The sequence below is a fragment of the Moschus berezovskii genome, chromosome 19, assembly GCF_049115385.1.
Source record: "Moschus berezovskii isolate FMDL1 chromosome 19, NW_MosBer_1.0, whole genome shotgun sequence".
In the NCBI taxonomy this organism is placed as follows: Eukaryota; Metazoa; Chordata; class Mammalia; order Artiodactyla; family Moschidae; genus Moschus; species Moschus berezovskii.
This window is the reverse complement of record NC_142478.1, coordinates 65,722,832-65,735,470: the sequence shown is the minus strand read 5'-3', so window position 1 is coordinate 65,735,470 and position 12,639 is coordinate 65,722,832. Positions and strand designations below refer to the sequence as shown.

The 12,639-nt window shown below is 47.3% G+C and overlaps 1 protein-coding gene across 2 annotated transcripts in view; it reads right to left on the bottom strand.

Moving 5' to 3' along the window:
- BICDL1 (BICD family like cargo adaptor 1) overlaps positions 1 to 12,639 on the bottom strand; it is an 86,175-nt gene that overhangs the window by 19,582 nt on the left and 53,954 nt on the right. For both annotated transcript variants that reach the window (XM_055405594.2, XM_055405595.2), the window contains exons 3-4: positions 7,932 to 8,048; positions 4,821 to 4,967 (exon numbers count right to left, since the gene is read on the bottom strand). In XM_055405594.2, coding sequence (XP_055261569.2) covers positions 4,821 to 4,967; positions 7,932 to 8,048 — 264 coding nt within the window. The remainder of the gene's footprint in view (positions 1 to 4,820; positions 4,968 to 7,931; positions 8,049 to 12,639) is intronic.

Genomic DNA, 12,639 nt, shown 5'->3' with positions numbered 1-12,639 from the left:
ATACCAACAGTTCCCAAATTCACGAGAGAGGCAGTCTCACCCTACTCACAGATTATAGGTAAGACCCTTAGCGGGGAACAGATTTTAGGAGCACGCGTGTGACAGATTTCCACAGCACGTGCGGCTCAGAGGAGGAGAGCGATGCCAGTGTAGAGGGACGGCAACACAGGCATCACGATTCATGGGCCAGGGCTCCTTCCCTGTCTTTCGCTGCCACTACCTCACCCTTCTCTGCATTCTCTGCGGCCCCTTCCCTGTGGAGTCCAAACAGGGCATCTGCCACCCGATGAGGTTATTACTGCTGAATGTAAGAGGAGACTCCACCACGGCTGCTAAATGCCACACTCTTACTGGTACACTCCATCACTGACTTATTTCACCACAACAAACCTGAACTGCAGAATCAATCTTTTTGCTAACTGCTATGCACATGATGTGAGAGTTGGACTGTGAAGAAAGCTGATCGCCGAAGAATTGATGCTTTTGAACTGTGGTGCTGGAGAAGACTCTTGAGAGTCCCTTGGACTGCAAGGAGATCCAACCAGTCCATTCTAGAGGAGATCAATCCTGGGTGTTCCTTGGAAGGACTGATGCTAAAGCTGAAGCTCCAATACTTTGGCCACCTCATGTGACGAGTTGACTCACTGGAAAAGACTCTGATGCTGGGAGGGATTGGGGGTGGGAGGAGAAGGGGACGACAGAGAATGAGATGGCTGGATGGCATCCCCGACTCTGTGGACATGAGTTTGAGTGAACACCAGGAGTTGGTGATGGACAGGGAGGCCTGGCGTGCTGTGATTCATGGGGTCGCGGAGAGTCGGACACGACTGAGCGACTGAACTGAACTGAATGCACATGTCCACATAGTACGTACAGGAGTGATGTTTCCTACTCCTGTACTTGAGGACTTCTCACCCCCCTATTCCCTGACTGAAAATATATTTTGGGAGGTGGGGATGGGGAGAAGAAATTCCTGGGATTTAAATTTAGTTACTTTAATCCTTTAATAAAACAGCATCTTCGGTCACCCCTGTTCATTAAAAAGAGGGAACACCGTACTCTCTTTTCCAGACTGTCATCAAGGTAGGCCTGTGGCTCCTGCAGAGATGCGGAGCTCCAGGGGCAGCAGGCAGCAACTCGAAGCTCTGCGGTTCTCATGAATGGAACAAGCTGCCTTGCAGAGCCTTCAGCTATCCCTCTGGGTGCCCTAGGAGCCTCTCCTCTGCTGGTCAGTATCAGAGAACATTTGGCAAATGGCACTAGTGGTCTCAGTGTGCCTTAACTAGGAAGGGTTTGGAGCCTGGATGCTCACAGAATGATAAAGGACTTGGCAAGCCTGCCCTGCATGGTTTCAGTGGGAACTCCTCCAGCTCTGGTTTTGAAGAAACTCAGAAAGAAGAAATTAGGTTGATTTTTTTTCTTTTTTTTTAAGATATGCCAAGGAAGCCTTTGACACAATTACAAACGGCATATTAAATTGACAAAATGCTTTGCAATTATTTTCTAGACAACTTCCATATACGTCTCAGCAGGGGAAGTTCAGCACTGACAAGTACAAGTTCTTAGGCACTGGACAACATTAGTTCAATTACTCATGCACACTCAATGGTGCTTAATTAATTGTAACAGCAAGAGAACAAACACCAGGACAGGTCTGCCCTCCCTGGTCAATAACTGATCCATAAATAAATGCAGAAAAACCAAACCAAAGAGGAGTCTATTAAATACAAGAACCTTTTAACATAAGAAATATCACCCTTTATAGAACAAAGATGAAACTAAATGTGATTTATATGTGTGAGTGAGGAAGACACCAAATGCCTTGTGTTTGAAGAGTATGTGAAGTTCAACCTTACAACACTCATGCCCTTAAAGTGGGCAGAGGTGGGGGCACTCTCTCTGTCTTAGGCTGAGGGAACTGAGACGGCTGATATTAAGTGATGTGCCTAACGGCACATACCCAGAGTCAGTGAGGTCTAGACTACAGGTCATTTGCTTCCTGGGTCCCCACAGGGAGCAGGGCCTGCGTTCTCTGCTGATGAAAGCCACCTACTCCTTGGGACGAGGCCCTTATACACATCTGTAAGACGCTCACTGGGTATGAAACAGAGCAGTTAAGTGGCCCTCTTGAGGGACAAATCCTTTACTGGGTATTAAGAGTTTAGCAAAATGCCTGCTTTTTAAATTTCCTGGGCCCTCAATAGTCATTTTTATCCCTCTCAGACCGAAAAAAAAAAAAATCAGAGCTGGATTTGATCAGTGTTTTAAAAAATCTGTTTTTGACAGCAGAACCCCAATTACAGAGTGAGCCAGATCAAAGGGGGCTACTCTGTTTGTGGCAGCCTTGTTGCCCCGCCCGCTCAGCCCTTCTCTCATCCCATGTCTGAGGAAAAAGATTAAAACCAGGGGATTAGAAACATTCCAAGGCCACTAGCTCTACAGTCTACAAGTCTGATTTAGGACCATTCACCTTCTCCCTGAGTGAGCTGAAATTTCTATTTCTCTATCAGTACAGGTCCGTCTAGTCAAGGCTATGGTTTTTCCCGTGGTCATGTATGGATGTGAGAGTTGGACTGTGAAGAAAGCTGATCACTGAAGAATTGATGCTTTTGAACTGTGGTGCTAGAGAAGACTCTCGAGAGTCCCTTGGACTACAAGGAGAGCCAACCAGTCCATTCTAAAGGAGATCAACCCTGGGTGTTCACTGGAAGGACTGATGCTAAAGCTGAAACTCCAATACTTTGGCCACCTTATGTGATGAGCTGACTCACTGGAAAAGACTCTAATGCTGGGAGGGATTGGGGGCAGGAGGAGACAGGGACGACAGAGAATGAGATGGCTGGATGGCATCACCGACTCGATGGACATGAGTTTGAGTGAACTCCGGGAGTTGGTGATGGACAGGGAGGCCTGGCGTGCTGTGATTCATGGAGTCGCAAAGAGTCGGACACGACTGAGCGACTGAACTGAACAGGCCATTTCAGCAACAGAACTAATAAGCAACACCTTAAACAGAGTTTTATATGACTAGAGGAGGAAAAAAAATTACAAATAGTTGGGAAAGAAGAGATTTCAGTCCATAATGCAGCTTTTCCCAATGTAGAGGTCCCAAGGTGGGGCCTCCCTGACCTGATGCAGGCGCTGCACTCCCATTCTTGAAGGAGCCCAATCGGGAGGCAGTGCGTGCGTGGGGGGCAAGGATGTGAACGAGGTGTGGCTGGGGCCTCCGGCTGCCGGAGAACATGAGTTCCAGCCAAGCACTACATGGTCTACACTGGTCCTGGCTCTTCCTCACCTTGGGTCTCCAATTCTTGATCTGAAACAAGGACTTCTCACTTGTGAATTCATGTGGAACAGAAGTTTGGTTTTTTTTTTTAGGCAGGGCCATTTCCCCGTTTTTCTGTACTTCTTTCTCCTTCTCCTCTCCATACTCTAGCTCGGCAACCCTCAGGAGAGCACCTGATGGAGTAATAAATGCCGGTGCAACACTGACGTGGAGAGGCAAGTGACTCACAGGAAGTCATCGCTGAGAACCAAGTAAAGCAGGCAGCAGGGTCCCCTTCTGGATTCTACCCAGGACTTACTACACGACTTAGGACAGAGTTCACCTTTCTTAGCCTCAGTTTTAGAACATCTGCAAAAACACTCTGTTCTGTGCAAAGCAGCCGACAAATGTCCATGGCTGTATCACCATAAACTTTAAAATAAGAGCAAACTCCTTTCCATTTTGAAAACTGATGTGAGGCTTTAGCCAGCATCATTTTCTGTTCCACATTTACTGAGGCCCCGCTTTACACAAAGTTCCAAGCTGAAGGTATAAAACACAGAAAAAAATGTTAATTTGCCCTTAAAGAGGCTAATCACTCAGAGGGCTGTTTAACTGATGGTTATCACATGACCTTAGCCTAAGATGTCTCCTCATCCCACGACCCAGGACTTTCCTCAACAGCTGACTGCTGAGCCCACGGGGCCTTCTGCAGCCTGGTCTTTGGGCAGGGACCCACCTGGCACAGGAATATCCCCGGCTGGCCACCTGCACACGAACAGCACTGCTGCAATTGGCTCTGCTCCCTGGCACACTCAGAGGACACCCCAGGGAAGCAGGGCCCAGAGCCCCTGGCCCAGTGCTCCCAAGTCAGCAAGGCAAAGCTTTCTTGGTAGCAGATGCTGCACTGTTTCTGGGGAGGCTGAATGTTTAAGAGGTTGTTTCCTGTCAAGTGTGAGCTTTGGGATTCAGCTGAGGCCTGGTGGCAGTTCCCAAATAAGGACAAATATAGCCATGAAACAATTTCTTTTAGCAAGGAAGAAAAGGCTAATTAGGCTCATAGAGGGGTTGGCCTGTGCTTTTGCTAGCAACTGGCAGAATCAGGATATGTCCTGCTGCGTTCAGTGGGCAGCTTCTGGGCTTCAGCTCGGGGCCATCCCACTAAAGAAAGGGGCCTGGGGAAGCAGTAGCAGAGAGCACTGCGAGTCCAGGACACAGTCACGGGCTCCCTCTGAAGTCTCCCACAGATTCCACAAACCCCAGGAGGCAGAACAGCACTGCGGGTGCTCCAGTCATGGTAACAGCCCAGAAAGAACTCCGTGAAACTGCTCCTGGGGCCAGTGGCTCAGAACAAATTGGAAGGACGACCTGCTGGAGCAATGCACTTGTTCTTGCCAGTGAAAGACCAGCGAGTTAGCCACACCTGAGGAGACCCATATCTGGCCCGAGGAGAGACCTCAGCGTTACCCACTGCCCGTGTGCTAGCCTCTCCTCGAGGCAGGGCAGCCGAGCAGCCGAGTGCGCCTGGCCCTGAGCCCGTCCTCCGCCCCTGCACCTGGAGGTCCTTGTCGTGGCCCTGCCTCTCCAGGATCAACACGCGGTCCTGCAGCTCCTCCACTGTCCCCTGGAGCAGGTCGTTCTCCTCCAAGGTGGCGCTGAGACGGTGCTCCAGCTCCCGCTTCCGATCCGACAGCATCTTGATCTGAAAGCGGGGAGAGAGCCACAGGGCGGTGTGGGGTTACACCTGGGCTGACGAGTAAGGCGGGAGGGACCAGTCCCGGAACACGAAGGCAGGCGTCTCTCCAGAGCTCTGCCCTGGTGCCCCCACGCCGGAGAGAACAGCTGTGGACTCTCCAGCTGAGGAGGAAACCCCTCCCCTTCGCAAACCAGTCTGGGAAGGGGTGGGAGTTAAGCTTTGGGGAAGCTGGAATGTGGGGTGCCAGGCAGAGGCAAGGAAGGTTAGTGCTCTGGAAATTCCACAGATAACACAGAAAAGGGCTCCACCTTGCTGCCCACAACATTTTTTGTTTTTTGGCTATGTCATGCAGCATGCAGGATCTTAGTTCCCTGACCAGGGATCAAACCTGTGCCCCTCTGCAGTGGAAGCGTGCAGTCTTAACCACCAGACCGCCAGGGAAGTCCCCTGCCTACGACTTTACTCCAACCCAACAGCTGGTGGGGTAGTGGAACCTAACCTGTGGGACCCTTCTCTCTCAAGTCCTGAGCGTAAGACAAGGCCCAGGACAGCCCCTGGGGCCACTGCACTCTCATATTCTTATCTCTCTCCTCTGTCCTTCCCCACTGCTGGCAGGTCTGGCACTCGAGGTCATGGCTCAGACCCAGGGCCCCAGGTGAATGGGGGAGCCCCAGGATACAGAAAACACAGCACTGCCTGCATCAGCCCCTGCCCTGGGAGGGAACAGGACACTGACAAGTAAATAACTGATTTTACTCAAGGTATCTTCTGCTTCAGCGAGAAACTTGTGAATAGAAGCCATCTTTCTCCTTTTATTAAACAGGCTGATATGTTGGTATACCAAGTATCTAGCCAGCCGCAAGAGAGATAGACTTTCTTTTAGGAAGGTCTGTTCTGTCTCTTCTGTTTCAGTGAAAAAACAGAGGAAAAGAGGAAAGAGATGCCAAGTCTTTTGTGGCCTCAAGGTTTGCAAGGTGAGAGCCACCCAGCATGCCCCCAGGCCAGCGATGCTTCAGCCCAGGAACCCTGCCCTGCTCAGGGGGCTGCAGGAACCTTCCCGAGTCCCCTCGACTGCCAGTGGCCTTGGGGGACTTCTGGAGTCCTGCAGGTCCCCCGGCTCCTGCCATTATCAGTTCCCTGCTAGACTGATCTCTCACCCCATTTCTTGTGAGCATTCTGGCGTGGTTAAGATGTGCTCCACGCTCTCTAGTCTAGCATGATGACAGTTCACTAAGGGGACCAACCACAGACCGTTTCCAGGAGAGATCTGGAAATGAACGTCACAAGTCCTCTGAAACCTGCCTCCCCTCCGCTCTTTGGCTGTTCTCATACTGCACTAGAATTCTTGCTCAGAGGGCACGACTCTTCCCTGGCCACCTCCCCCTAGTTGGATGTGATGCCATCCCGGGGAAATGAAGTATGAGGCCTTTGTCCAGAGGGATCAGGTATCCAGCCAAACAAAGGAACACTGTCTCTCAGGTGTGCACCCGGGGAAGGACCGGCAGAGCAGCCCTGTGAATGGCCCACTCTTCTCCACACTGGAGCAACGCTGCCCACATGAAGGGAGCTCTTACTCTAGCTGCATTTCATTTAAGTACCCTCCGACCTTCACATTTTCCTTCCCGTGGATCCCTTTGGTTCCCAAGTTCCACTCAGTGAAGTCATGAGGTAATCTGGTTCTGATACACAATCCCGCCCCTTAATAGAAAACAAACAAACTCAGAAGTTCAGAGCTACGTGAAGTGACTTACTGGAAATAAACAATTTCATAGCTTGGCTTTTAAACGTAAAAGTGTTACTAGATGAAGCAGGGAATTGGCATTAGGTAGCCAACTCCCTCATCCAATCCAACACACCCTGAACCTGGGACCCAATCTGGCCACAAACGTTCCTGGGCATAACCCCGTGTCATGAGGATCTAGGCAGACAGGCAACTTGAGGGAGCCGGACCTTGGCAGAGGTGGCTGAACAAGCACATCATGCACACAGACCACCACAGACAGGCATGCCAAACCCACCAGAGCCAACTACTTACTTCAAGGACCTGCTGCTCAATACCCATAGGAATTCCGAGGGAAGGGAGGGAGGAAGGGAGTGAGAGCCAGGAGAAAAGAGAAGATATTGACATTCTTTAGGAAAAACATCGTTGCGTCATGCATGAAGCAGGGGAGCAGCCATCTTGGCCTCTTGGGTCTGGCCACGCGGGCTGGTTCCTTTACCATGGTGGTGGCACTGGACTGTCCCTCAAAATGTAACTGAGTCAAAGGGCTGTTGTTCAGACACTTGGCTGAGGGGTCTTGGGAGCAGAGGAGGCGGAAGCCGCCCCAGCACAGAGGCCCCATTCGGGCTGGGGATGTGCCCCTCCCCGCTCCTTGCCATCCCACCCTGCTTCTGACAGATCCGTCCCCTCAGTGCAGTTTCCTCCTCTGGCTAGCTCAGGGCCATGGACCCTGCCTGGCCTTTCATGTGCTTTCAATAGCACTACTTTCTGCTAAACACCACACAGTGCTTTCCATGTGTTAACTCATCAAAGCCTCTCATCAACACTATGAAGTAGATTACTTCAACCCGATGAAGTAGATATTACTCTAGGTTTATAGGTAAGAATAATAGGTCCTATTTAGAGGGACTGAACCGGACCCAAATGGAATGGAGAAAGGGAAGATTCTCTTTCCAATCTTCCATTTAGGATGTTTTTGGAGGATCAACATACTCAGTAAAAAGTAGGTCATTCCTAATTTCAGCACACTCAGCAGTAACTCTGAACAACCTTACTTTTATAGACAACAGGCTACCCAGAGGAACATGGTCAAGTGATCCCCATTCAGTTTCTCACAGACATAGAGCTCTCTCCAGAGATGTTAGACAGGGCAGGTTTTTGTTCAGAGGACTCTGTGTCTAAAAGGCGAGGCACAGCTCCCGCAATGAGAAAAGTCCTTCGGCCCAACATGGCTGCTCAGGGAGGCTGACCTCGGCCTGAAGGCTTTCAAGCCGGATGATGTGCTGGTTGGTTGACGAGTTTTTCTCCCGAAAGTCTTCTCTGAGGGCGTGTACTTGCATGGAGAGTTGTCTCTCAACTTCTGATGCCTGTAAGCAAAAGAGACCATGGGGCTGATTCAAAGGTTGTACAAAGGAAGGCCGTTCAGAATTTTGCCTTTCATTTCTCAAGCATCTCTTTGCAACTCTATTCTCCAGGAAGTACAGATGAGAAACAACCAGTTTCCTACCCCATTCACTTTGTTCTCTCATGCCCAAACAAGACTAACCCCTATCCCTACCTAAAGCATGAATGACTCTGTCTAGGACTAAGACCACTTCGCTGATCAGAGGAAACAGGCCTAGAAAATAGATAAGTTCTCAAATGTTAGTTATTATCATTATGACTCTGCACACAGCAGAAGCTCCACAAACATCTACAAAATTGAGAGACAGTCTCATTATTTTACAAGAAAGAATAAGACCAATATACCTAAACCTTAGAAATTCCTTTATCTCCCCCATCCATTTCCTTAGTGGGGGCCAGGCAAATAATCTGTCTATACCTCTTACTCCCAGTCAGTGTGGGCACTATTTAAAATACCCTGTCATGTCTGTTAAGATTTTTGCTGTTCATTTCTCAAGAATGTTTTCTGCACCTCTCGATTCTCTGGGGAATGCTGGCCGAGGGGCTTCTTTTATTCTCTAATGTGGAAACCCAGCAAACACCAAGTACCATTCAGTGTGTCAGCACCTTCTCTCGAAAGTGCAGGAGAATGTTTTGAAAGAATGTGCCCCTGGAAAGATCGGAGTCCTGTCATCCCCCTGAGGGTCCAGCCAGCCCAGCATGCAGAGGAGAGCCCTGAGTGCTGCCCTGGGGAGGGTGGCCAAAGGACAGGGCAACTCACTGCCTCAGTGCTTCTCGGAGGCCAAATGGGGTCAGTAAGCTTTATGGGTTCTCAGGGGAGATCACAGTGTGCAGAAATGGTGAGGGAAGGCTTTCAGAGGAGGCGGGTGGTAATAATCTTGAAATGGTAGGTGAGCTGTTCAATGAGGCTTTCACAGTAATGGTCACACGTTCAATAGTTCCTTTTATCTTCAAATGCTATGTAATCAATTGTCCATCTTTTTTTGGTCCCATAGATTCAACAAACACGCCCCCCTCCCCGCCCCCAGACTACAGAGAATCAACCCACAGTGCTAATTTTTAAACAATGACAAGACACACAGCAAAAGAAAAGTCAAACCATCTCTTTTTTCTTATTATTCTAAATTTTGTTTTAGACACTACCAGCTTATTTTCAAATCACTTAGAAACATATTAGTTGCTCCTGCCTAAAAATAACATGAGTATTATTTACCAAGTGCTTACTATGTGCCAAGAACTGTGCTAAATGCTTTATCTCAGTTGTCCCAACCAAAGTGGGGCCTATCATCCTCACCCAAGGCAACAAGCTCAGGGAGGTGAGAGAACCTGCCCTACATCTCAGTGAATGACAGCATCAGAATGGTCAATTTGGGGCTATCTTACTCTGAAATTAGGACTTCAATACTACCTTCTTATATAGTACCTTGAAGTAGTTTTTCCTCTTTCTGTCACTCACTATTGAAACCAACTTTATGAGTCCAATTTAGACTTTTTTCTTTCTTCTTTTTTTTAATACTAAGCAATTTTACTAATGATTCTTGAAATTTCTTTGAATAGAATTTAGGGCACATAAAGAAAATTTCCTCTTATAAATGTTGCAGTTTGGTCACCTACATCAAATTCAGTTGACTATCAGAGTTTCAAATATACTGGAGATTACAAAGCACTGGGTAATTTAGGCAGCTGGGACCTTATTCTGAGCATCACCATCTTGACATGAATCATGAGACAACCAAGCCTAAGAGATGCACTGGGGACTACAAATACAGCCCAGTTGTTATCAGAAAGGCTCCTGTAGACAGTCTCCTCTCAAAGCAACCTTCCTAGAAATAAAATTTGTCTCTTTCCTCCAGGAATCAGGACACTAGAGTCTCAGCTCTTAACCACTATGTTATAATGTCTCTTTAAAATGTCTGACTCCTCAGATGTGCCCAAGGATATACTGTTGACGAAGGCTTTTAATCTACAGCTCTCATTGAACCTCCAACAGCCCAAAGAAGCAGGAATTGCTGGCCTCATTTTGCAGACAAGGAGGTGGAGGCCGAGAGGGAGTGGCACTGCCCTGGCCTTCCTGGTTCTGCGCTCACCCACAACACCCTGGCCACCTCCAGCCAGGCGGCCAGTCACCAGCCTGTGATGGTGATGGAGGGGAACACATCGATCAGACACATATGCACCATTTGCAAGGAGCTAATGCACCTTCCAAAATATATTATTTCCTTCTCTTTCAGAGCTGGAAATTGGCACAGATATTTTAGATCTAACAGAATGAGTATTAGCTGTTTCTGCACATAAATGAAATAATGATGGCTGAAGTTTGTCCATAACTCTAATGTTCTAAATGCTTTCTAAATAAAGTATCAGAAAGATTATAAATCAGTTTTACTTTTATAATGAACACAGTACACTAGTCCTTGTCAGTGCTGGAGCTGGGATTTGTACCCAGATCTGCAGCTCCTACCCTCACATTCTCAGCGCCAACACACAGCACTCCCTTTCTACTCTCCTTTGCTCCCTTTCAAAAAAGCTTACAAAATGAAAGTGACATCAGAGCAACAACCTTGAATTTATTCTAATTTAAGACAAAGGGTGAACTATTAAAAACCATTTGTAATTTACTACAGTTGAAAACTGTTGCATTAGGACATGAATTTTAAAATAATTAAATTAATTTTAAATTTCCTATTTTTATTTATTTATATTTTTTGGCCACACCATGTGGGATCTTAGTTTCATGACCAGGGATCAAACCTGTGTTCCCTGCAGTGGAAGCGCATAGTCTTAACCACTGGACTGCCAGGGGAGTCCCTATTTTTCAATTTTCAATTTCTGTAACAGAACCCCATTGCAAAATATGGGTTTGTTTTCAAAGTACATTTTGTTTATTTCTCCCCAATCTTTCTGTGTGTATGTACGTGTGTGTACAATTACTCATGATCATATTGCTTATATAGGTTTTTCTTTTTTCACTTAGCATCAAAACATCTGATATCAAAAACAAACATCAGGTATCAAAAACATTTCCATGTTATTTATTATTGTGTGTGTGTGTGCACTAAGCTGCTTCAGTCATGTCCAATTCTTTGCGACCCTATGGACTGGAGCCTTCCAGGCTCCTCGTGTCCATGGGTTGCCATGCTCTTCTCCAGGGGATCTTCCTAACCCAGGGATCGAACCTGCGTCTATTGCATCGACCACATTGGCTGGTGGATTCTTTACCACTAGCGCCACCTGGGAAGTCCAATTATTTATTATTACACTTCTTAGTCATCACTTTAAGGGCTTCATAATATTCCCTCAAGAAGATAAGTTATGATTTCCTCTAGCACTCCCTTATTGTTAGGCATATGGGATTTTTCCAGATTGTGCAATTATATACATGTCACTGTGATGGTGGTAATAGAGCTTTCCTACTAATACAAGTAGAATGAAAAACCTGAGTTTTCCAGTGGAATGCAAAAACTGAAAAAAGTAGATGATTATAGTTTAGAGGAGGAAATCTACACCAATTTGAACCAAAAATGGGTTTATGATTAGCCTATGATTCATGGGGTTGCCGGAGAAGGCAATGGCAAGCCACTCCAGTACTCTTGCCTAGAAAATCCCATGGATGGAGGAGCCTGGTAGGCTGCAGTCCATGGGGTCGCTAAGGGTCGGACAAGACTGAGCGACTTCACTTTCGCTTTTCACTTTCACACATTGGAGAAGGAAATGGCAACCCACTCCAGTGTTCTTGCCTGGAGAATTCCAGGGATGGGGGAGCCTGGTGGGCTTCCGTCTCTGGGGTCACACAGAGTCGGACACAACTGAAGTGACTTAGCAGCAGCAGCAGCAGCATGGGGTCGCAGAGTCGGACACGACTGAGCAACTGAACTGAACTGAACTGAACTTATGCTTAACTGGAAATTTTAGTTAACCAAAAGTCTCTTATTTTCTTATTTTCAAGGTCTTATTGTTCTTGATAAAAACTTTCAAATTTGTAATGGGTGCCATCAGCCTATTGAGAGCATATTATATGATAAGTCTCCTTTTTACTGTCTTGGGTATTTATAGTGCTAAAAGCAATGGCCATTTACTCAACAGTAAGACCAGTCCATTCTAAAGGAGATCAATCCTGGGTGTTCATTGGAAGGACTGATGCTAAAGCTGAAACTGCAATACTTTGGCCACCTCATGCGATGAGTTGACTCACTGGAAAAGACTCTGATGCTGGGAAGGATTGGGGGTGGGAGGAGAAGGGGACGACGGAGAATGAGATGGCTGGATGGCATCACCGACTCTGTGGACATGAGTTTGAGTGAACTCCGGGAGTTGGTGATGGACAGGGAGGCCTGGCGTGCTGTGATTCATGGGGTCGTGGAGAGTCGGACAAGACTGAGCGACTGAACTGAACTGAACTGAAGTAAATGCAAAAATGTATGGTAGTCTTTTGTTCTCACTAGGCTTCAGTGTGCCAATTCCTCTCAAAGCCTTCCAAAAATAAAACTCAGAAGTTAAATTTGTTATGTATTTATATTTTATTTAATGTAAAAGATAGTTAGATTTTTACCAATA